This window comes from Mercenaria mercenaria, chromosome 17, assembly GCF_021730395.1.
Source record: "Mercenaria mercenaria strain notata chromosome 17, MADL_Memer_1, whole genome shotgun sequence".
NCBI classification, from domain to species: domain Eukaryota; kingdom Metazoa; phylum Mollusca; class Bivalvia; order Venerida; family Veneridae; genus Mercenaria; species Mercenaria mercenaria.
Window position 1 is genome coordinate 45324616 of NC_069377.1, and position 25836 is coordinate 45350451.

The 25836-nt window shown below is 34.7% G+C and overlaps 1 protein-coding gene across 3 annotated transcripts; it reads right to left on the reverse strand.

Moving 5' to 3' along the window:
- Positions 1-4672: 4672 nt before the first annotated feature.
- Positions 4673-20570, reverse strand: LOC123535628 (uncharacterized). Of its 3 annotated transcripts, none has more exons than XR_008368027.1 (5): positions 19901-20363; positions 12787-12951; positions 11099-11198; positions 10123-10252; positions 4673-9432 (listed from the first exon to the last, which is right to left on the reverse strand). XR_008368027.1 is itself a non-coding variant. In XM_045318352.2 (5 exons), exons 1-5 carry the CDS (start codon positions 20522-20524, stop codon positions 9418-9420), a joined length of 471 nt encoding a protein of 156 aa, XP_045174287.1. In that variant the 5' UTR covers positions 20525-20570; the 3' UTR covers positions 4673-9417. The 3 variants fall into 3 exon arrangements, 2 of the variants coding, with proteins under 2 accessions (XP_045174287.1, XP_045174286.1); XM_045318352.2 differs by lacking the exon at positions 19901-20363 and adding an exon at positions 20399-20570 and having other exon boundaries at positions 10188-10252; XM_045318351.2 differs by lacking the exon at positions 19901-20363 and adding an exon at positions 20399-20570.
- Between the last annotated feature and the right edge of the window lie 5266 nt (positions 20571-25836).

Consider the following 25836-nt stretch of genomic DNA (forward strand, 5'->3'; position numbering starts at 1 on the left):
GTTGTCGTTTGTCATACATTAGAATATATCTATGGTAAACATATTGAATTCATATAAATATACAGTTCGATGAAGCAATTGCCGGTTTTGTTTATAAAGAAAATAAAGGGAAATTCTACTATTGTGTTTAAATGGTTCAAAGGAGAAAATCAACAGGAATGAAAACTCGCTGCGGTAGGACTGGATAACCATGTTAAAACACAATTTTTAATAGTGGATAATGGGCAGTTCTGACTGGATATCAGATTCTGTTCGCTACATCGAAATGTCTGAAGGTGATCGTAAGCCTACAGCACAGGGTTTCCACTTCCTGAAGCCTCCAACATCCGCTCTTATATCCAAGGTGTAATTTAATTCTGTTTTGAATTATTTTACAAAGAAAACAAAATTTACGTGTTTTCAAAAGAAACTGATTGTATTAAACGTTGCCAGAAAGTTTAAGAAAAATTCATAATTGGTGATAAAAACTATACATACACGTACGAAATGTTAACATGACGCAGTAGAAGCCATAAATGAGCCGTGCCACGGGAAAACCAACATAGTGGGTATGCGACCAGCATGGATCCAGACCAGCCTGCGCATCCGCGCAGTCTGGTCAGGATCCATGCTGTTCGCTAATAGTTTCTCCAATTCCAATAGGCTTTAAAAGCGAACAGCATGGAGCCTGACCAGACTGCGCGGATGCGCAGGCTGGTCTGGATCCATGCTGGTCGCATACCCACTATGTTGGTTTTCTCATGGCACGGCTCAAATGTATAACTGATCAATGTATGGTTGTAACTGCTGAATATTTTGAGCAAGTACATGCAGACGTATTTCTGAAAATGTAACTTTTTTTAGGAAGTATATAGCTGTCCAAAATATACAGATCAACATGGCATAAACTTCAACTGTTTTAGCTAGCTGGTCTAAGTTTACATAGGAAAAATTCACGGAGTTAGGGAGTTACGAGTTGCCGCCGCTGACTACAAATATCTGAAAGTGCTTATATAAATGTATAAAACTTTGAAAAAAAAACTAAATAGTTCTCTACAAAAGGAAACAATCTTAAGCCTATAAATTTGGTATAGATGTCGGCCATAATGTCATTATACTCTTCATGTACCTGATCAAGAATCCCGCTCATGCCTGAATCAATGTCCTAAGAGCACCTGGGGTCTTCCTCCACCACACAAAGCTGGAAAATGCCACATGACCTTAATTTTGTTGGTGTGGCTGTAAACCTAAAAACACAAATAAAGCTGCTATACAACAAGATCTGTCTGTAAAACACGTATACATAATGCTCTGTCCCATTTTCAGGCTACAGATCAGCTTGACTTTTGACCTACTGAACCTTAAAACAAAAGGGGTCATCTACTGACCACAGGCAGCCGTACAATGAAATGTGTGGACGACTGTATGGCAAACCGTTTCTAGTTTTAAGTTCAGTGTAATTTTGACCTTATGTCTAGAAAAAGAAGTCATCTACTGACAACAGGTAGTTATGAAGTACAAAATCAGTAGGCCAAATGGTTCTCAACTCACCATTTTCAGTCTCCAGGTCACTATGACATTGCCCTTTGACCTACTATTAACGATAGGGGTCATCTACTAACAACAGGCAATGATCCTATGACGTTTGACAACTATAGGACGAAGTATTCTCTACTTATTGGACGGAAACCAATATCAGCTTTTATTTAATGGGTACCTTGACCTTGGCATACTGACACCTAAACAATAGGGGGGCATATACTGACCAAAGGCACTCATCCTTTTGACTGCAAAGGTCCTTAGTGGAAACCATTGTCAGCCTTGAGGTCACTGTAACCTTGACCTTTGAACTAAACCCAACAAAAAACAAAAACAAGGCTATTATACAGCAAATGCAGTTAGTAAAACACGTATGACGCCCTTGATGTTCTGTCCCATTCTCAGTTCCGAGATTACCTTAAAATTTGACCTACTGATACTCGCTCTACCTAATTAGGAGGATTTACCAATGAAACCCCAGAACATGAGGGCCAAGATGGTCCTAGGTCGCTCACCTGAGTAACACACCATGTTTCACCTAGTAGTTTCATGGAGCCAAATATTCTGACTAATTTCCATTAAGATTGGACCAAAAACGTGGTTTTCTTGAGTGTAAACAAGCATTTTATTTTATTTGACCTAGTGACCTAGTTTTTGACCCCACATGACCCAGATTTAAAATCATCCAAGACAACATGATAAACATTCTGACCAAATTTTATGAAGAAAGAATTAAAAATGTGCCCCCCCCCCCTCCCCAGGATGTAAACAAGCTTATTCTTTTATTTGACCTGGTGACCTAGTTTTTGGTCCCACATGACCCAGATAAAATTCATCCCAGATTTCATGCAGACAAACATTCTGACCAAGTTTCATGCACATCAAATGAAAAATGCAGACCATATTGCATGCACAAGGTTTTTCTTTGATTTTAACAGGCGACTTAGTTTTTGACCCCAGATGATCCAGATTCGGACTTCGGCTACAGATCATCAAGATCATCATTTTGACTAAGTTTCATGAAGATACGGTCATAAACGTGGCCTCTGGAGTGTTATCATCAAGCTTTTCCTTTGATTTGACTGAATGACCTCACTTTTTGACCCTACATGACCCCATATGAACTACCCCATCTGAACTTGACCTAGAGGTCATCAAGACAAACATTCTGACCAATGCTCACGAGTTTGAAACTTAAATTGTGGTCTCTTAAATGTTAACAAGATTTTCATTTCATCCGGCCTATTGACCTAGTTTTTGACCCCACATGACCCAGTTTCGAACTTGACCTAGAGATCATCAAGACAAACATTCTGACCAACTTTCGTAAAGATTGAGTTACAACTGTGGCCTCTAGAGTGTTCACAAGCTTTTTCTTTGATTTAACCGGGTGACCTAGTTTTTGACCCTACATGACCTAGATTAAAACATGACCTAGAGATCATAAAGACAAACATTCTGACCAAATTTCCTTTGATCTGGCCTAGTGACCTAGTTTTTGTTCCCACATGACCCAGTTTCAAACTTGACCTAGAGGTCAACAAGACAAACATTCTGACCAATTCTCATGAGTTTCAAATTTAAATTGTGGTCTTCAGTGTTAACAAGATTTTCCTTTGATCTGGCCTAGTAACCTAGTTTTTGACCCAACATGACCCAGTTTCAAACTTGACCTACAGATCCTCAAGACAAACATTCTGACTAAGCTTCATAAAGATTGAATCACAACTGTGGCCTCTAGAGCGTTCACAATCCGGGTAACCTGGTTTTTGAACTCACATGACCCAGATTCGAACTTGACCTAGAGATCATTAAGACAAACATTCTGACCAAGCTTTATAAAGATTGAGTCACAACTGTGGCCTCTAGTGTTCACAAGCTTTTCCTTTGATCTGGCCTGCTGACCTAGTTTTTGACTCCACATGACCCAGTTTCAAACTTGACCTACAGATCATCAAAACAAATATCCTGACTAAGTTTCATAAAGACTGTGGGGCCTCTAGAGTTTTCACAAAGCAAATGTTGATGGACGACAGACGCCCGACATTGACCAGTTACAATACCTCACCTTGAGCACTTCGTGTACTATTGCCAAGTAATAAAAGTCCACTTCCTGGGGCATTTGTCATTTTTTCTGCCTATATATTGAACATTAACTGAAGAACCTACATATTCTCTAGATAACCTATATTTTCCAAGTCAAGTTTCGTTGAATAATTTCTTCTACTCTGTAAGTTCACATAGGATATATCTTTTGTGAGTGACAGATGGAGAAACACTGATGGCCAAATGGAGAAAATGGAATAAAGTAAATGTTCTCCACATTGTCTTCTACCTATTTATCAAATTTCCTGAAAAAAGTCTCCTTATCATTTTAAAGTTTTTTACCAAAGTCCATATTTCTGGACTATTTGTTGCCATAGCAACTATACTTGTTGGCTGTACATATTCTCCAGATTACAATCTATCCATGTCTCAAGTTTCATGAATAAATCTCTGGTAACTTACTTTATTGTACTTTTTGTCATATTATTTTACTACTAGTTGCCAAAGCAACTTTCTTTTGCCTCTGTAACAGAATATAAGGATATGCATATCTTGCATATTGCTGTCCAACCATGTACAAAGTTTCATAAAAAAATATATTGTTCATCAGTCATTACAGGATCACACTTTGAAATGAGAGACTTAGACAGGGAGTGAAGGGCGAGTGCCATAGGGGGGCACAAGTCGGCTTCAGTAAAATACCAGCAGGGGACTAACGAACAGACATGAAAGTCCCAACCATATGTGCATGTTGATGATGTATATCCAAGTTTCATTTCAACTGGTTGGAAAGTGTTGGAGTTGAGTACACAAGTAGCCCGACAGACATGCCAATATAGGTACAGTTCATACCCAATATACCTTAATAAGTATGATTTTAAAACTGGGGGCATAAAAACTTGTGCATTTCAAAATACAGCGACAAACTTTTCCTAGAAGTATCCAAGGTTGAAAACTGCCATGCCATCATGTATTTTTGGCAAGAACAAATGACAATTAGACAGCACCACAATTGCTAAAACATTGGAAATTACCTGTAATTCAGAAACTGATATTTTTTTAGCATCTAATATACCAGTGTTGGGAGTTATCTGAATAAAGCCACAAGTATTTTTAACATGTTTTAATTTCCCATATTTTACATCTTCATATATATATATAGTTGTTGGTGACAAAATTTGTTATTGATAAAACAAATGTATACTATCTGTATAAAGTACAAGTTTACATAACTATATAATAACAATTTGAGGTCAAAGTAATATTTTCTAACAACAACAAAAAGCTATATATAACTGCCAACTGAAACCAGGTTTTCAATGTCTGTGGAAACCATTGTTTTATTTTAGTAAGTGACCTTGATATGAAGTACAATCCCAACCTTTGTCACAATACAGGCTATCTAAACACCAAATGTTGTGACGATAGGTCTACCCAAATTTTTAGCAGGAACCATTTTCTATATTTAGCAACAGTACAAGAGTGATCCAAAATATAATCCCAACCTTTCTTTTGCTACAAGCTATCATCACACCAAGGTGAAAATGGTGAATGTAAACTAAAGATATTGCACAAAAACCATTTTTTTTTCTTCTTAGTAATAGTGGCACCAAATACAGGTAAAAACCAGTTCTGGGATTAGAACCACTATCTGTCTGCTACTCTCTAAAATTTCTACAGTACAAAAGACACAAAGACCAACACCTTAGCCCACTATGCAATGGTGGAATTTTGAAAGTAGGCAGATTAATTACGTTATGTCGACTTAATAACCCCATATATAATCCCAACCTTGGTTTTTCTGTATGCTTCCTATAGGCCAAGATCAATTTTAATACATCAATCCAAACATAAGTTATTGGACAGAACTGTTTTTTTTTTTCAATTTCTATAAGCAGTAACCTTATCCTTGACTCCACTGACCCAAATGCAATCCCAATAATGGTCTTATTAGCCAAGTTAACATAACAATATCTCAACCCAAACTGAACTTACTGAGTGGAAATGGTTTGTCAGATACCACCTCCCTTCGAGTACAACAACATACCCCATTCTAGTAAATCAGTCTCTGTTTGAAAAACCTGATTCATAAAGTTCATTCAATATAATTATATTGCAATTATTTTTTAACACAAACTGTGTAATTAATATTGCATAAAACATCTGGCTGATGATATTCATTTCTCAAACACTTCTCATGATATTCATAAAGGCACTTATTATCACTTTCTGGGTTTTAAGCACGTGTAACATTTTCAAAATTACAAGCAAATTAAATAAAGTATACAAACCTTAATGAAACAAGAGCTGTCCGTAAGACAGCCAAGCTTGACTATTCGAAATACTGTCACAGAAGCAGGAAATTATTACCCAAAATGTTAAATATCAAAAGAGTTTTAAGTTCGAAAGGGGACATAAATTGACCAAAATGCATATCAGAGTTATGGGACTTGATGCTATCAACTAGTTTTATAACCCCTAAGAAACATGTTAAGTTTCAATTCCATATCTGCATTAGTTTTGGAGAAAGTAACTTGCATGTAAAACTATAACCAGAATTTTCTAAGTCCAAAAGGGGGCATAATTTGCTCAAAATACATTTTATGAGTTACGGAACTTGACCCAGTGAGGTTGGTAATTGACCTAGAAAAAGAATAAATAAGTTTCAAAGCTATATGCCTTTTGGTAATAGCTGTATGTATTTGCATGCAAAACTTGAACCAGGATTTTACAAGTCCAAAAGGGGGCATAATTTGCCCAAAATACATGTCAGAGTTATGGGACTTGATTCTGTCAACTAGTTTTATAACCCCGAAGACACATGTGAAGTTTCAATTCAATATCTGCATTAGTTTTGGAGATAGTAACTTGCATGTAAAACTTTAACCAGAATTTTCTAAGTCCAAAAGGGGGCATAATTTGCCCAAAATACATGCCAGAGTTATGGGACTTGACAAAGGGAGGTAGGTAATTGATCTAGAAAAAGAAAAAATAAGTTTCAAATCTATATGCCTTTTAGTAATAGCTGTATGTACTTGCATGTAAAACTTTAACCAGAATTTTCTAAGTCAAAAAGGGGGCATAATTTGGCCAAAATACATGTCAGAGCTATGGAACTTGACCTAGTGAGGTAGGTAATTGATCTAGAAAAAGAAAAAATAAGTTTCAAATCTATATACCTTTTGGTAATAGCTGTATGTACTTGCACGCAAAACGTTAACCAAAATTTTCTAAGTCCAAAAGGGGGCATAATTTGGCCAAAATGAAGGTCATAGTTATGGGACTTGCTGCTATCAACTAGTTTTATAACCCCGAAGACACATGTGAAGTTTCAATTCAATATCTGCATTAGTTTTGGAGATAGTAACTTGCATGTAAAACTTTAACCAGAATTTTCTAAGTCCAAAAGGGGGCATAATTTGCTCAAAATACATGTTAGAGTTATGGAACTTGACCCAGTGAGGTTGGTAATTGACCTAGAAAAAGAATAAATAAGTTTCAAAGCTATATGCCTTTAAATGATAACTGTATGTACTTGCATGCAAAAACTTAACCAAGGTGTGACGCCGACGCCGACGCCAGGGTGAGTAGAATAGCTAGACTATTCTTTGAATAGTCAAGCTAAAAATGGCACAGTACTTTTCAAACATTACGTAATGCATAAAACATAGTACAGAATTCCAAAATTACAAACATATCACAATTTTTATGACTTCACAGTCTGAATAAAAAAAAAAAAAAATTCCTGAATTTCTGGTCACAACCATGAACACTTTACAGGAATGATCTAAATAGGAAAATGAATTTCTTCAGATTTTGAAAACACATTTTCTAATCTTCCATTCTAAGCATTAGGACTCCTTTAAAATGCAACTCCTAATATATACTTAATGGAATATTTTGATAAAAGCATGTTTACTATCATTGTTGAATCACAACAAATAAATTATGCTTCCAAAGAAAGATCTTTTTTGATATATCTTATTGAACAACTTATTTTCTTGAGGTTTCATACAAGGATATTTTTCAGATATCGTCAGAAACCATTAATTCAAACAAGACAGTCATGATGGCCCTAAAGAGTTATATAGTACCAAATAAATAGACATGGGTTGGCAGTGTGTGTGTGTGTTATGTGTGTGTGTGTTGGAGGTGGGGGAGGGGGGGTGTGAGGTGCGAACTTGGGTGGTAATTTGGGCAGGTAAGATTGTGAGCAGGACAGGTTGGGGAGTAAAGGGTGTTGTGCTTAAAGAAATCGTAGCATCAAAGGAAGATCTATATGAAATAATTTTGAATTCATGTAAGCATTTTCAGAAGACTGTTTTAAGTTTTCCATATTACAACATAGATTGCCCTCTGGTGTCAATATCTTTTATTAAACAGAACAATACAAAGGAATTTGGCACAGTCACTTAAGGAACATTGCTGTAAAATAATGTTGCAATCTGGACAGTTGGTGTGGGGAAGATTTTCAAACTTTTCCATAAAACCATACCAGTATAAGGGAAAACTAGCCCTACAGTCAGGAGACCATGCCTTTAAACAAAACATAATCTGAAATAATCTGGTACATGGTCACCTAAGGAATATTGTAATGAAATTATTTTAAAATTGGGCCAGCACTCTCAGAGAAGAAAATTTTCCGAGTTCGCCATAAAGCCATATTGGGAAAACTAGGCCTGCCCTCTAGTGGCCATGTCTTTTTTGTAATAAAACAGAATTATTTGAAAAAGTATGGTAGAGGATCACCATACTAACATATCAGTAAAATTACTTTAAAACCTGGTCAGCATTTTCTGTGGAGAACATTTCTAAACATTTTCCTTAAGGCTGCCCTAGCAGCCAGAATTCTGCATGGATGAAATAGATTTGAGGGAATCTGAATATGGACCAATAAAGAACATACCGGTGAAGTTTGGTTGAAATTGACTTGGTGGTTTAAGCTGATAGACCTTAAAAGAGTTGTGGACAATGAACAGATGAACATGGCCATCTAACGATTCTAAAGGCTTACCAGGAGCATTCTGTGCCTAGGTGAGCTACTTACTGGGATACCTGGAAATAAGGTAAGACTTAAGTCTGTTTGGACTGGTCTATTATATGAGCAAACCCAATAAGTGATCTTTTCTCAAAATTCAACCATTTCTCCTGGTCTGCAGTATTTGATTATTCATTTTGACAATACTTGTTACATTTGATGTGTATTGAAAATAGTTTTTTTAAACGCTAAATCTCAAATAAAGTATCACAGTGACTATTCATAAGTTTTTGTCCACTATTTTGGGGGGGAACTTTAAGCAGTTCATTAACAAAATTAAGATCTGATATGCTGACTTATGAAAAGCCTGAAAACAATTTGTAGTCTTTACCCATTATATTCTACAAACAGCATAGAACATAATAAGGCTGCAACTTTTTCCCCAAAACTTTTCAAATGAACTTTTCAATCATCATCAATTTCAACCTCACTTGAATGAACTTTTTCAGATTGGGCACCAACTTCAACCTTATATAGTCCACAGCTTTTGTCACATCTATAGAAAAATATTTACTATTCAATATAAAGTCTGTAAACAAATTCACTTTATCAAGGTAAAGTTATGCATTACTTTAATTCATATCACATCTGTAGTGACACTGGTTTACACATTTCTAACTTTCCAAATATGAAGTTTTGCTTTGATAGCCTTAATAGCAGTCACATACTCTGACATAATGTATGTTATTCTTTAACAATTTGCTTAAACTTCCACGCTTTTGCAAAAAACACACACTTTCTCACATGTAGTTACATGTACATTAGGTGAGGTTCTGTTTCCAAACATGTTGATCTCGCTCATTTTCTCTATCATGCTATGTGCAGCTGTTCTGGAGAAAAAGATATCATACATTAACCATATACAAAGTAATAAATATTAAGGCTGTTCTTGACAGTAGATTATCAGAAGGAAAAAAAAACTGAGTAGACACAATGCTGTTAGGTTAGAGACAGCACTGCAAACTTCACATCAGATTTCGAAGGATTGCTAGGATGTCTCTGCTAAAGAAAAGAGTTAAACAGAACTGCCAAAACTCCATATCAAGTTAGTTAAGGTTCAACAGATACAAAGAGACTGACTTGAACAATGTCAAACAGAGATCTTTTTAAGCATTTAAAAGTTGGGATTTGTTCATTTTGTCTTGTACTCATAGCCACCAACGATAATTTGTATGGACGATTCCTCCAGAAAACTGCTTGCAATTATTTTACTGGGAATATGGTGCAGGATACATAAACATTCACATTCCAAATGCTTCCCTGGTTCTTTAGCATGAAAGGCGTACAGCAACCATATATATGGGACTCTTATCCCAGTCTTAGTAATTTTACTCTGAGGAGTAGGGGACAGAACTCATGACCCCTGGTTTCATAGCCAGCCAGTGTTACCATCAGAAAAAAGTGACTGCTCTAAGCTCATTCACTGCTACAAGATTGGCTTCATTCATATAAAACCAATAGTGTTCTAATTACACCTCTTATCAATGGCCTGTGCACACAAAAAAACTATACAACTTTACCTTCAATCTCCTTCATTAACGAATATTAAGGAACCTTTCATAAAATCAGTATGTAAGTGATTTACTTTGTGGGGAACATCATCTCCTTCGTACATTACATTATACACTGATTTTGGCTCGCCATCATTGCCTAAAACAAATTTAAAATGTATTTGGATATATACAGCAAACAGTAAATCAGTGCAATAATGGATTCCTTTACACCACTTATGTCATGTTCTGGGAATATTCACACTTTGAGTTAGAAGATATAATATGACCTTAGAAAAATCAACCAAAACTCTTAATCTACTTCCTCAACATTCACATTTACTCATATTTCAGCTACATGTAATTACAAACAGAAAACATTAGACTATCTAAACCTGTATTTATAAAACCAGTTAGGCATAATTTTTATTAAACTCTCCTGCCTATAAGAAGTTAAAACATAATTTACATATTCTCTACGTTAATGATAAAACAGAAAAACAAGGAGCTGCGTTCAATAAACGCTTGATGCCCCTGGTGGCATCCTTGTCGGTACAAAGCAACCTAAGTCCAAAACGAGGTCAAGGTCAAACTGAGGTCAGGTGATGTTTGAAGATGAGGAATGGTCACAGGTTACATCTGTATTAGTATCAATTCATTCTTGTAAACGGTGTTGATGCTAGACGAAACGGTCCGATTTGGTTAATCAAGAGATGGCCCATATAATGCAACCTAAGTCCAAAATGAGGTCAAGGTCAAACTGAGGTCAGGTGATGTCTGAAGATGAGGAATGGTCACAGGTTACATCTGCATTAGTATCAAGACATTCTAGTAAGGGGTATTGATGCTAGACGAAACAGTCCCATTTGGTTAACCTCGTACGGACGGACGAACAGACGAACGAATGGTCGAACGGACAGGACAATCACTATATGCCTCCCGCATCAGTAGATGCCGGGGGCATAAAAATATTACGAACTTCTTGAGTAAAGCGCTACTTCAATACCTTCGACAACATTCAGTACAACTCCTAAATACCACTTAGTCTTCTTTTTTCTCTTTGTTTCAAGACACCATTCATGCAAAATTTTTCTACCAACAAAGACCTACAATTTGAAAACATATACATTTATTCAACAGCACATTATAGTTTTATTTCTTTTTATCATCAAAGAATATTCAAACTGGACAACCTGAAATATTACTCTAGTTATAATGCATTTTACAATTACTACATTTGCAGTAACATATCAGCAGATTCATTTTGTCAGCAAGAAATTACCTTGAATCAAGCATGACTATTTAATGAATAAATCACTATGGACAGTGTGAATGGATTTAACACTTTGGTTAAGGGCAATATTTCACTGGATCTTTCAACTAATTGTAGTCAATGCAAACACTAATACCCAAGTAGTCAAACTTACTTGCCCGAGGTCTGAGGGCTAATTGTTTTGACTTTTGAGGCAACATTTATTGAAAAGGATGAAGGTTAATAGTCAAAGTGCCACAGAGAGACGAACAGTTTTGACTATTAACTGGTATAGTGTTTTATTACATGATATAAGGAATAAATTTCAACGTATATTCCCTCCAATTTTACTTATGCCAAGTAAACCAGTTTTTGCCAATTGTCTGATCAATAATGCAAGCTATGGAATGCAGGTACTTTATGTAAGGAGTTATGTTATAACCATCATGTTCACAAAATTAAAAAGTTCCAGGACACTTTTAATTTTATGTTAAAGGCTCATAATGCCTTTGTTCAAAATGCGGCTGCCAAATTTTTCTACTCTAATATGAACATAACATATATTTTATTCTTGTTACGTTCTATTTCCAATAAATGTATTCTCTAATATTTTCCAAAGGTTTGAATATTTGAACACAGTAGAAAGTTTTATTGAATCTGTTGTTTCTGATTACCTCCCTTTATGACTCTAACGGCAGAAGTTCATGATTGTTTCTGATTACCTCCCTTTATGACTCTAACGGCAGAAGTTCATGATTGTTTCTGATTACCTCCCTTTATGAATCTAACGGCAGAAGTTCATGATTGTTTCTGATTACCTCCCTTTATGACTCTAATGGAAGTTCATTATTGTTTCTGATTCCCTCCCTTTATGAGTCTAACGGCAGAAGTTCATGATTGTGCAGTATTAAAAGTAGAGCTTTTACTTCCATATTATTATGCATAACATCGATTTAAACAGCTGTTTCATCTGTTTTTTAACATAAAATTTCAAATGTTATGTAACTTTAAAAACAGATAAGCAGCTATTCAAATACATAACATACATAGAATTCATGGTTCAAACAAACCAACTAAGCAAAAAATTTTCATGGTTTTTTAAGAAAGGGCATCAAATTTCAAGACTTTAAGACTGTATGAACCAGCGACTGAGATACAGTCATGGCTAAATGAACAATACTTTCAACAATATGTATGAACTTATACAGAAGAGGCCAAAAAGGGAGGAAATTTAAAACAAATGATTCGATAATACTGTCTACTATATCAATGAATAATCAAACCTTTGAGATATATATATGCAAGTAAAATTTTTCTAAAAATTGGGTTTAACAAGAAACTGACAATTTATGTTCAAATCAAAAAATACTAAATAAACAAGAACATTATGGCCCTTTAACTTGTTAGCCAGTTTATGAACTGATAGTGAAACCGGTACTCACATTTTCAGGTGTACATAAGGTCTGCTGTAATACAGTTTTGCTGGTACACTGGTGATCAGCTTGTGATGGTTCAACAATATGCTGTACATATTTACAGTTTTTTCTTCTATTTTTTCTCTCCTGACATGTTTTCTCTGACCCATTAACTGTTGTGACTTCATCAAACTGTAGTGAAGAGAAATAAAGATTTACTTTAATTTTGGAAATTTCAAGTAATTCAAGGGCCATAATTCATAACAGTGACTGGGGTAGTATGACTTTCATACTAAATGTACACTGACATTGATATTAACATACAAATATAAAATATATAGTAAAACAAAGTCAGTTTTAGTAAATGGCAACCATATAATAAGAGCATTTGAAAAAAAAAATCAGCTTATTATATAATAATTATATGTTATGAGAAATTTCTTAAATTTCATTATTCATGGTTTATTTGGGTTTTTTATGCGGCTGTTCTAGACACTTAAAAAATCTCTGGAAGATAATAAAAACAGCCACTACGATTATAATAGACCAAGAAGTTTTTATAAATAGTTAAAAGAAATTAATACAAGAGATCACAGAGTGATCTTGGCGCCCACCAATGTGCCATTTTTGAGAATTCCAAAATTTTAAGACTTATTGACTAGCTCAAGGTCAAATTTCATTTCCGTACAAAACACTGTGCATGTGGTCAAAATTTGAAACCTGTAGCTTGAGAAATGTGAAAGTAGGTCACTATATCAATTTCAAGGACAAAGTTCTTTGTACACAAAACTATGCATGTGCATCAAGTTTGAAGGCTGTAATTTGATAAATCTGAAAGCAGGTCACTAGGTCAATCTTAAGGTCAAAGTTTATTTTGGTACACAAAACTATGCAAGTGGTCCAAATTTGAAGGCTGTAGCTTTAGAAATGTGAAAGTAGGTCACTAGGTCAAAACCAAGGTCAAATTACACTTCAGAATACAAATCTATACATGTGGTCCAAATTTAAAGCCTGTATATTCAAAAATGTGAAAGAAGGTCACTAGGTCAATGTCAAGGTCAAAGTTTGCTTCGGTACACAATCCTATGCATGTACGTCTAAATTTGAAACCTGTACCTACAGAAATGTGAAAGTAGGTCACTAGGTCAATCTTAAGGTCAAAGTTCATTTCGGTACACAAAACTACGCAAGAGGTTCAAATTTGATGGCTGTAGCTCGAGAGATGTGAAAGTAGGTAACTAGGTCAAAATCAAGGTCAAATTTTAGTTTGGAACACAGAACTATGCATGTGGTCCAAATTTGAGGCCTGTATCTTCAATAATGTGAAAGTAGGTCACTAGGTCAATGTAAAGGTCAATGTTTGTTTCGGTACACAAAATTATGCATGTGGTCCAAATTTGAAGGCTGTAGCTTGAGAAATGTGAAAGTAGGTCACTAGGTCAAAATGAAGGTCAAATTTCATTTCGGAACACAAAACTATGCATGTGGTCCAAATTTGAAGGCTGTAGCTCGAGAAATGTGAAAGTAGGTCACTAGGTCAAAATCAAGGTCAAATTCTATTTCGGAACACAGAACTATGCATGTGGTCCAAATTTGAAGCCTGTACCTTCAAAAATGTGAAAGTAGGTCACTAGGTCAATATCAAGGTCAAAGTTTTTTTCAGTGCACAAAACTATGCATGTGGTCCAAATTTGAAGGCTGTAGCTACAGAAATGTGAAAGTAGGTCACTAGGTCAAAATCAAGGTCAACTCGTGTCAAGGTTCATCTTGCCACTCAAAACCATACAGGTGGTCCAAACTTGAATGTTGTAGGTTATTGACAAGAAGATTTTAAAAGCTTTTCCCTATATAAGTCTATATGAACCATGTGACCCCCGGGGCGGGGCCATAATTGACCCTAGGGGATGATTTGAACAAACTTGGTAGAGAACCACTAGATGATGCTACATTACAAATGCCAAAGCCCTAGGCTTTGTGGTTTGGACAAGAAGATTTTCAAAGTTTTTCCCTATATAAGTCTATGTAAACAATGTGACCCCCGGGCGGGGCCATATTTGACCCTAGGGGAATAATTTGAACAATCTTAGTAGAAGACCACTAGATAATGTCGCATACAAAATGTCAAAGCCCTAGGCCCTGTGTTTTTGAATAAGAGGTTTTTCAAAGTTTTTCCCTATATAAGTCTATATAAACCATGTGACCCCCGGGGCGGGGCCATATTAGACCCCAGGGAAATAATTTGAATCATTTTGGTAGAGGACCACTAGATGATGTTTCATACCAAATATCAAAGCTCTAGGCTCTGTGGTTTTGGACAAGAAGATTTTCAAGTTTTTCCCTATATAAATCTATGTAAATTATAGAAATAAACAAAGGGCCATAACTCACTAAAGTCTGATTTTCAGGGGGACACAACTAGGGTACCAATACATCATTCTGACAAAGTTTGGTCAAAATCCCCCTGGTAGTTTCTGAGGAGATGCGATAACGAGAAATTGTTAACACAAGGACGGAAGGACGGACGTCTACCACGGACGCAGAGTGATTTGAATAGCCCACCATCTGATGATGGTGGGCTAATAATGTTATCTTAATATCAGGTATTTGATGATATCTAGACTGTATTCGTCGTGTTGCGCTCATACTTGAGTGACTAAATCTAATATTTTCTTTATTTACTACATGTATGTATTTTTCTTATGTTATATATGTATAATTGAGAAAATGTTGAATAAACTTGGAAATTGGCAAAACATTATCCAAAGCGCCAAAGAATAGACAATACACAACATGTAGCAACCCTGATAAGCCAAGCGCTTATCAGCAAATCGTCATGCTAATAAATCAATAATATCCTGTAGTATATAATTTGACAAAAAGTTTATAAATCTACCATAGGGACTGCAGATAATCAACTAAATGGACAAAGTGTAACTAAATTAACAAAGTTTCTTGGTATCCCAACCTACCCTGAATTTTTGGCTTTATGGCCTTGGAGACTATTTTTTTTCAACTTTTTAATAAAAAGTTGCAAAACTACACTTTTATGCTTTAAACATGGCCAGTGATGTTAGAAATCAACTTACTGATGCTCTAAAGGCATTGTCCCCTTATTTGTATTCATTTTTTGACACAAAAATAATTTCTGAAAAGTCTCCCTTAATAAAAAAAATTCCAAAAAAAAAAAATTCCGACCTACCTACCCTAATTTTTCTGAGCATGTTACCGTCCTGTGAGCCTAACACTTACTGTCTTGTGTAAAATGTTAGAACATATTATATGTGGTCATTTACTAAGCCATTTTGAAAGCTATTCTATACTCACAGATAGAAATCACGGTTTTAGATCAGGATACTCAACAGAAACTCAGTTATTAGTAACTATGAATGAATTATTATCTTATGATAAACAAGAGCACCGCCTTGCGGGTGCTGACGCTCATCTGATTTTTTTTTAGTGTAATAGAAATATTGTCCTACCCATGATTTTCTAAGTCTAAAAAGGGCCATCATTCTTGCAAAAAGCAGGATAGAGTTATGTTTCTTGATGTACAGTGTCCACTTATGATGGTGAAAAACTGTTGCAAGTTTTAAAGCAATAGCTTTGATAGTTTATGAGAAAAGTTGACTTAAACATAATACTCAACCAAGAAAATGATTTTCTAAGTCCAAAAGAGGCAATAATTATTGCAAAAAGCAGGATGGAGTTATGTTGCTTGCTGAACAGGGTCAGATTATGATGGTGAACAAGTGTTGCAAGTTTCAAAGCAATAGCTTTGATAGTTTAAGAGAAAAAGTTGACCTAAACATAAAACTTAACCAAGAAATCTGATATTTTCTAAGTCCAAATGGGGCCATAAATCTTGCAAAAAGCAGGACGGAGTTATGTTTCTTGCTGTACAGGGTCAACTTATAATGGTGAACAAGTGTTGCAAGTTTTAAAGCAATAGCTTTGATAGTTTAGGATTAAAGCTGACCTAAACATAAAACTTAACCAAGAAAACTGATTTTCTAAGTCCAAAAGGGGCAATAAATCTTGCAAAAAGCAAGATGGAGTTATGTTTCTTGATGTACAGGGTCAGCTTATGATGGTGAACAAGTATTCCAAGTTTCAAAGCAATAGCTTTGATAGTTTAGGAGAAAAGTTGACCTAAACATAAAACTTAACCAAGAAATCTGATATTTTCTAAGTACAAAAGGGGCCATAAATCTTGCAAAAAGCAAGATGGAGTTATGTTTCTTGCTATACAGGGTCAGCTTATGATGGTGAACAAGTATTCCAAGTTTAAAAGCAATAGCTTTGATAGTTTAGGAGAAAAGCTGACCTAAACATAAAACTTAACCAGGCAACGCCGACGCCGACAACCGCACAAGTGATGACAATAACTCATCATTTCTTTTCAAAAAATCAGATGAGCTAAAAATGTCAAGTGGATATAGCAATATGAGACTTTTGTAAGGCTTTTGATACCGTCCCACATGACAAATTATTGCAAAAACTAGAAAATCACAGTGTCCGTGGAAATTTACTTCATTGGCTACAATCCTTTCTGAAAGATAGAGTTATGAATGCTGTCGTAGAAGGTGAACACTCGGTTAGTGTAGATGCTGAATCCAGAGTTCCCCAAGGAACAGTCCTTGGCCCCCTAATTTTTTTATGTCACATAAACGATCTTCCAGATTCCGTTAAATCTACAGTATGCCTGTTTGCCAATGATTGTTTATTATACAGACCCATCCGTTCACATGATGACCATCTTCTTCTACAGAATGATCTACATGCACTAGAAAAATGGGCGAACTTATGGGGCATGAAATTTAATGCCAAGAAGTGTTATATTTTAAGTGTCCGTCAGAAGTCAAATTTCTTCTATGAACTAGATAAAACCATCTTACAACAAGTGGACTCAAATCCCTATCTTGGATTAACTATATCAAAGGATCTTACAATGGGAAACACATATCAGCAATATTTGTAAAAAAGCAAATTCAACTTTGGGATTTTTAAAACGGAATCTTAGGAATTGTGCCCAAGACTGTAGGAAACTTGCATAATATATATATTATTTCACTTGTTCGGTCTACACTTGAATATATGGGTCAATTACTTGGGATCCCTACTACGTTAAGGATATCAACTCCCTGGAGAAAATTCAACGCCACGTGGCAAGGTTCATTTAAAAAGACTATCACTCCAGAGAAGATGGGTGTGTCACTGACATGTTACAAAGACTCAACCTGGACAGCTTGCAGGAAAGAAGACAGCAGGCAAGACTAATTTTCATCTATAAAATCATCAGGGGTATGGTGCCGGCAACTGACAAAAATAATTATCAAACACCAGTATTTAACAGAAGACTAATACGTCCTAAGATTATAAGTGACAGCATCAGCTCGAACATCGTAGAAAAATTTTGTTTTAACCACTCAAACCGTTATAAAGTAAACAACGCAAATTCTGACCATTACAAACATTCTTTTTTATTAAGGCACTGTGCAGGATTGGAATAGACTGAAAGACAATACAGTGCTTTAGGGTATAGCGGATAGCCAACTAATTTTTCCTGTATTCCAATTCAAAGAAATAAAAATAGTAGTTTTTTTTTTCAGTATATCAGGCAGAGAATATCTTTTCTCCTTAAAACATCCAGCTTTTCATAGAAATTCATGTGTTTTTCTCTCCAAGCCATTGTTTACATATGAGCTGATTTAGGGTGTACAGGATAGTTTTGGTCATTTTTTCCATTATTAGTTTAAAATCCACATCTTAACGAACTTTCCAAGATTTCTTTACTATAGATCAGAATAATAATGTATTCTCTTTTCAAAAACATTCAGCTTGTTAAATTTCTATCAAATACTTTTCATTCACTAACGTTTTTTACATATACACTGATTTAGTCTATAGGGGATAGCTTTATTTTACATTTGATGACATATGAAAAATAACACAACAAGCAAATATTTAAAATGTATGTCAGAATGTCTGTTTGCATGCCAGTAAAAGAATGATACGAAAATTTATACAATAATTCAAGTCTAAATATAAAATTTATCAATCTATCCTCTATACCCTAACACACTGTACTGCATCAATAGCAGTGCAGCGTCAGCATTAAAGGTAGTTGGCAAGTTAAGTAACAGTCAGTTACGCACAGCGTCCGGTGTAACTTGTAAATTTTGGGTATTGTGAAACCTCCTCCGGTGTATTTTGTAAATATTGCCCATTTTGAATCTTCACACACAGGAAACGCAGGCTGTGAAAATGTATATGATTACATATTTATTATTATTTCGAACGCTTTTTAATTTTAAGGTGAGTTCGAACGCTTTTTAAGGTAAGTGGGAAAGTTATAATTATTTACACATGATAGAAAAGAGAAAAACAGAAACAGTTGAGAGCTTTAAATCAGCTCTCACACATCGTTACTGAACGACTCCACTCATCCCGACGCCTTATACCAGAAGTGGTCCTGCTTCGTATATTTACAGATACAGATACCGGAAACAAGTAGATCTTATACTTCTAGATTTTAATAAGGCTTTCAACAAGGTTAGCCATGAGAAAGTCCTACTAAAAATGCACGAATATGGAGTCAGAAATAACACACTAAGATGGGTCAAAGGCTTCTTAGATGATAGGATCCAATCATGCAGTAGTCCTAAATGGCACTACCTCTGATGCCATCCCAGTATCATCAGGTGTCCAGCAGGGGTCTGTTCTTGGTCCCCTGCTCTTCCTAGCTTACATAAATGACCTCCCACAAAACATCAGTTCCAAAGTCCGTCTGTTTGCAGATGACACGGCAATATATCTAACATTGTAATCTGCAGACAAATCTGTCACTCTCCAAAATGACCTAAAGCTTCTAGAAAAGTGGAAGTTGGAGTGGGATATGGAGTTCAACCCCTCCAAGTGTCAAGCGATCCATGCCACTAGAAGGAAACATCTTATCCCTACCCAGTATTACCTACATGGAGTCCAATTTGAATCGGTCAGCTCAGCTAAATACCTAGGCGTGGATATCTCAAATGACTTATCATGGGACAATCACAGGTCAACCAAAAAAGCTAACCAAACCCTAGGGTTCTTACAAAGAAACATTAAGGTCAAATCCGAACCCATTAAGACCATTGCTTACCAGGCTCTAGTCCGACCCCAATTCAAATGTGCCTCCAAGGTATGGTAGCCCCACACCCAAACTCAAATTGACCAAACTGAAAGCGTCCAAAGGAGAGCCGCCCGTTGGATTAAGACTGACTACAGCTGTACTTCCAGTGTAACAGATATGCTACACTCCCTAAACCTTCATCGACTGGATTAAAGGCGTATAGTTATCACTCTTCTATAAGATTTATCATGATCTGGTTGCTATCCCAATCGCAGAGTACCTTACCCCAATGACTCGATGTGTCCGCTATGGCCATTCCCTAATTTAAGTTATAGGTTAATTACTGCAACCACTGACTATTACAAGTTTTCTTATTTTCCGAGAACAGTGTACCATTGGAACCAACTTCCCACCAGTGTCGCCCACCTCCCTACCCTAGAGCAGTACAGTGCTGCACTGCATGGAAGATAGATAGAAACAAAGATTTTTTTTTTAGCCTAAACGGTCAGTTTTTGTAAATAGGCCTACTCTCTCTTGAATTTTCATCATTGCTGCTTTTTTCCGGCGCATTTTTAATGTCCTTGAATGCTTTCCACCTGCTTGCCCGAAACGTCTTCTATTTCTTTTATTTCGATCATGTGCAAATTTTGCCATTTCGCCAGACTTCTACTTTTGCTATGTAAGGGAGACTACTCAAATTCGGTAGGTCATACAAAACTAAATAGTGTGTATATAGGGTGAACACCACTAAATCAGGTTGTTCTTTATTTCATATAAAATCCTATTATTTAATATTAATAACGTAATTTCAACATTAGCTTGGCAAAAATTGGGGGGCACCGGCTTCCCTGTGCCGCAGTGTAGCTACAAGTCTGGTTTACCAGGACTAATTGTGCATAAGGAGACGCCGAATTCGGCGTTTCCGGGAACCCTGGTCAATTCCATATACATCTTCAATCCTTAAGATTCTAATGGAATACATTCTGAATTTAAGCTCTGGGCAATTTACGCAATTAGTGTTAGACGCCACTCACCCAGATACATTGTCAAACATTAAAATCACAGAATCTATGCTTGAATACTTAAAAATTAATGTACTCTAGGAAATATTTACATGAGATACAGACAATAAGATCAAAGAGCTATAAAAATAAATTTTATACTTCTTTGATAGGACTAAGGTTGCTACAAGCTGTTTAATAGATAGGTAAAAACATTCAGATTAATTATAATTAAGTCAGAATTTATAACTAACAATGAAAATGGGGAAGCACATGACTGTAACTACTCCTCAAAGTCACTCAAACAAGTCTCTGATATGTTGCAACTATTATTTTAGCTATCCAAAACTAAATAAAAAGTATACTATCATGTAATTCAGACAACACAATTTTAAATAATCAGAAGATACAGAATTTTTAAAGCTGCAGTGAATAGTGTTCAAAATAATGCTAAAGTATTAATTAATGAGTAAAGAAAAAAAGTGTTAATAATGGTATTGTATTTGTATTGCTTGAATATGAGCATTTTTCAATTCTTTTCTAAATGAAAGCACAGATTATACTCCTACCCGAGGGCTTAGAATGATCAAAGTCAATTATGTAAGTGTATAAGGGTAGTTCTGATCGAGGCATTTTGTTAACCAGAGATCATGCAGTCACGTTTTGCATCTTCTTAAACATTTACTTATGAACCATAGTAATGGATCTCCAGTTGTCTAAATATTAATTGCATAACATGACAGCTTAAAATATCTATAGTGGCATATTTCTGCCTCAGATAGCTAGGTAGTAATCATGACAATTTTGTAAACTTTCCAGGAAATGTGTGAACTTTTCTGAAAACATTTCAAAAATAAATATTTCTTTTAGTTATTTTTATTTATTTCCTGAAAATGTTTCAGCGCAAAATTTTGTGTTAATGTGTGGAACTGTCACAAGGTGCTTGGTAACTATCATGATAATTAATATTTTAAACTGTTCCCTTTTCTGAAAACATTATCAAAGTGAATTATTTTTTCTCAATAGGCTTTTTATTTCCAGAAAACTTTAGGCTATTGAGATCTACTTTTCAGAAAAGTTTGAAATATCAAGATAATTTCTAAATTAGTATTGAGAAAGCTATATAAATCTACCTTATAAATGCCAGTTGCAGGCACTTTTGTGTATCAATTAAGATAATGTAAATTATCGCAATATTATTTCCAGGAAAACTTCAACTATATTGAGATAATCTTTTCAGAAAACTTTACTTTATCAAAATATTTTTTGAAGTATCATGATAGCTACCTAGCCATCTTGTGGCAGAAATATGCCACCATAAAATATCAGATTTGTCCCCATTGCAACAGAAAAAAAAGCGTGTTATTTTAACTTCAAATTTAAATTCACTGCTCATTATCATGCATATAAGGTATTGGTTTAATTACTAGCTGTTGTTGAAATTCCACTTTAGTGCATTATAATATATAATTTCTTGTCTCAATCTTTTATTAGTCCCCTATCGATGGAACTCCGGAGGGGACTAGAGGAATGCCCTCTGTCCATGCTCCTTCCGTCCATCTTTCCATCTGCAAATCTGGGTCCTGCAATCACTCAAAAAGTATTCAAGCTAGGTTCATAAAACTTGGTTGAATAAAAGGGAACAAAACGTAAATCACAATAATCGTTACATACACTTGTTTTGATTGATGATTTTATTGTAATACAAATACCCACATGAGAACATAACATAAAACAAATCATATTGCTCGAATACAACAAAGTCCATGTTAAGTCAATTAAGACTTTTTCAACACTAACATTTAATTTCATAAGTTTTTTGAGGTTTCATTGTATGTGTTGAATATCTTAAACATCTTATTCCAACAAATATCTGATATAAAAGACGGTGTCTACATTTACAACACAATCCTAACTTTATTTTATGTTCTTTTGTATCCATTGCCGTAGTACAATACATAACCCACCATTACTTGAATACATGGGAATATTAGCGTGCCAAGAAAACCATCCATAGTGCTTAGGCATGTCACATGGACAGACTGACAGGTCGACATTGTCGGCCTGTGCATCGCTTTCAATGTATTGCACATAGAAACCCTATTAGTGAACAGAGTATCCTGGGAACTGTGGATGGGTAAAAAGGTATTACCACATATGGTGCTTTATGTCCACCAATTACTATGTCCAAGTTTGAAGATAAATGATGACATATTTCCATTTTGCCATTGGTGATTTCAACTTAATTTGAAAGAGAAGTCCCCGGTCACATCGCATTACTTTCAATGAGCACCCATGGTAGACAAACTTTCAACATGTTGCCTCATCATGATAAATTAGCCCGAGTTTATTCACCACACGTCAAGCATTGGCACATGTCTCGCGCAAACCTGAAGATAAACACAGCCATGGAGTCTCCGAATCATAAAAATGGAAATGCTCATAATAATCCTGACTTTCAGTTATCCATTAAATTTCTATAGTATAAACTTTTATCAAAAAGTGACTATTTTGATGCAATTGCAGCAAAATATAATTCAGTAAGATTGAAAAATTGATTCGTTATTTTTTCAAGTAACATATTTTCTAAATTTGAATTTCAAGTAGTGATAAGTTCAGGATGGCGCAGATATTTAATATTGGATATATTAATCGTGTGGTACTTATGTTGCTATATCCCTTACCACTAAGTTGCATCGAAAAGTAATTGTGGAACCTCCAGACCTGCACAGACACCTCAATTGTGTTTCTAATTGGTATTTTGTAATAATCTGGTTACATGGATTGGAACGCATTATCATATACGAGATATAGAAAACTGCAGCCATGTTTCATTAAAACTAATGTTAAAAATTGATCTATAGTTCATGTCAATTATTTTGAAATTGTCACCATTCCAAAAATATACCCAATATCGGTTGATGGTACCCAATTAATTATGGAATTGCCAGTAATATATTCCCGTAAAGTTTTTTGAATGGCTCAGAATTCATAGGGCTCTGAAATATTACTTATAAGTAAATTATTGTGGGGCATGATGATTGTACATCATGACAATCTTAATCCTACATTAGATTAGTCATAAAACAGCCTTTCAAATAACTTTGTTTATTTGCAATATTCTGACAAATTTAGCTGAACATGTGTGAGGCCAAAAATGCTGAATATATTCCAAAGATAGCAAATAAGAGTTACATATCTTATTCTCTTAAATATTTTCAAAATTAACACACGAATTACGAATGCAAAAATCGATAAAACGATTTACAATTCCACCTGTCTTGTAAATAAACCAATATGAAGCAAAGTAAACCAAATAGTGTAGCAGTATTCGCAATGGCATGCAAATAATATGCAATTATTTAAATACGTAAAACGCATAAAAAATTTTTGTTAAAAAGATTTTGTTTCTAATATTTGCAACAAACAGATTAAATTAATACATTAAAAATGGTTTAAAAATAATTTTAAAAGCAAATCATTATTCAGTGAATTTACATACTGAAAATTGCAGTAGCATGGTAAGCAACAATGGAGTATGTTTAACCATTAATTGATTAACTTACTTTTAAGCTGTATTTCTCGTTTGAATCATTTCTTAATTAATGTATCCATTTTTATTCAAAATTAAAAGCATGATAAATAATTGAAATTTATAATAACTGTTTAACACATTTGCAAAATTCATAACTGTTGATAAAAAACAATATTGAAAACAGTCATTTTGAATATCTAACCAAATCGAAATAACAAATGTTGTTTATTCCAAATACCAAGTTACAGGAATGCAAATTACTGTGGTTAATAAATATTTGCTAACCTTTCTCTTTTCATACTCTTAAACTTCCATTTAAATATAACTGTAATAGAAACAAGTGTTTGTTTGCATGCTTTGTAGTGAAATAATCTTAATATATTTGCTTCGAAACTTCTGCTCTTAATTATCTAATTTTATTTGCAATTCTTGTGGCAATGTTTGCAATTTGCAGTAGCTATGAAAGTACATTTGCAATCACTTGAAATATATTGTTCTGAGAAAAAATTTAATTCATTTGTAATACACATTAAATTTAAAACATGCTCTGTACTTAAGATAAAGCCAAAAAGTTAAGATTCAAGATTTGTTACATTCCACAGTCCCAGTAAATTTGAAAATGGATAGATTCAATTGAACTCATGATAAAATGTGTAAAATGAAAATGCATAACAAGTATATCGTCTAGTGGTTAATTCATTTTGATATAAAGCAACATTGTCACTTGCAGTATTTTTATACCCTTATAGGGTGGAAATTTCTATGATATACTATGCACTACTGCCATGTGATATGTTCATTTATCATGTAACCTAATGAAAGTATATAATTATTCATAAAAATCTTTGCATTGAACAAATCACCATTTTTGGGAAATGTGAAACTAAGAAATATCAGTTGCATATAATTCATGTTTTAATCACGATTGTGTATTTACTGTCTAATTGCGTTATTATATATAAGTGGTCATAAAATATACTATTAACATTAAATATTTTTGTTAACAATGCAAATATCCGAAAACTCTGAGTATAAAGATATATAGAAATAGTATTCTAAGTATAAGTTTTTATGCCCTGATTATCATTCCATTTCCTAATAACCTTACCCCTCGCAGATAATTTCTATAATGCACTAACCATTTTCCAATATTAAGGAACAGAGCCATTTAACTTTGATGCCACGGTGGCTTTTCGTCTAAAACTTTCACAGGTCAGCAAGAGGTCAGTGAGTTTGAGATTAGAATGCACAGAATGGTGTCATCTGTAACGAGTATTGGTGCAAAGGCAAAGGACCATTTGCAGAAGCCATATAAGAGTTAGTCCAAACATTCAAGACACAAAAAGTCATGTTTCTATAAGCAATTAGATACCACAATGTAGCATGTACAAATTCAAGTGTAATGAAACACTAAGAAACATATGTTACAT

Coding starts and splice junctions, on each gene's coding strand:
- LOC123535628 (XM_045318351.2), bottom strand. CDS start 20,524: ATGGCAAAATTTGCACATGATCGAAATAAAAGAAATAGAAGACGTTTC. Junction 11,199..12,786: donor CCTTATGTACACCTGAAAAT/GTGAGTACCGGT, acceptor TTCAAATTGTAG/GTCTTTGTTGGTAGAAAAAT. Junction 10,253..11,098: donor TGTACTGAATGTTGTCGAAG/GTATTGAAGTAG, acceptor AATTTGTTTTAG/GCAATGATGGCGAGCCAAAA.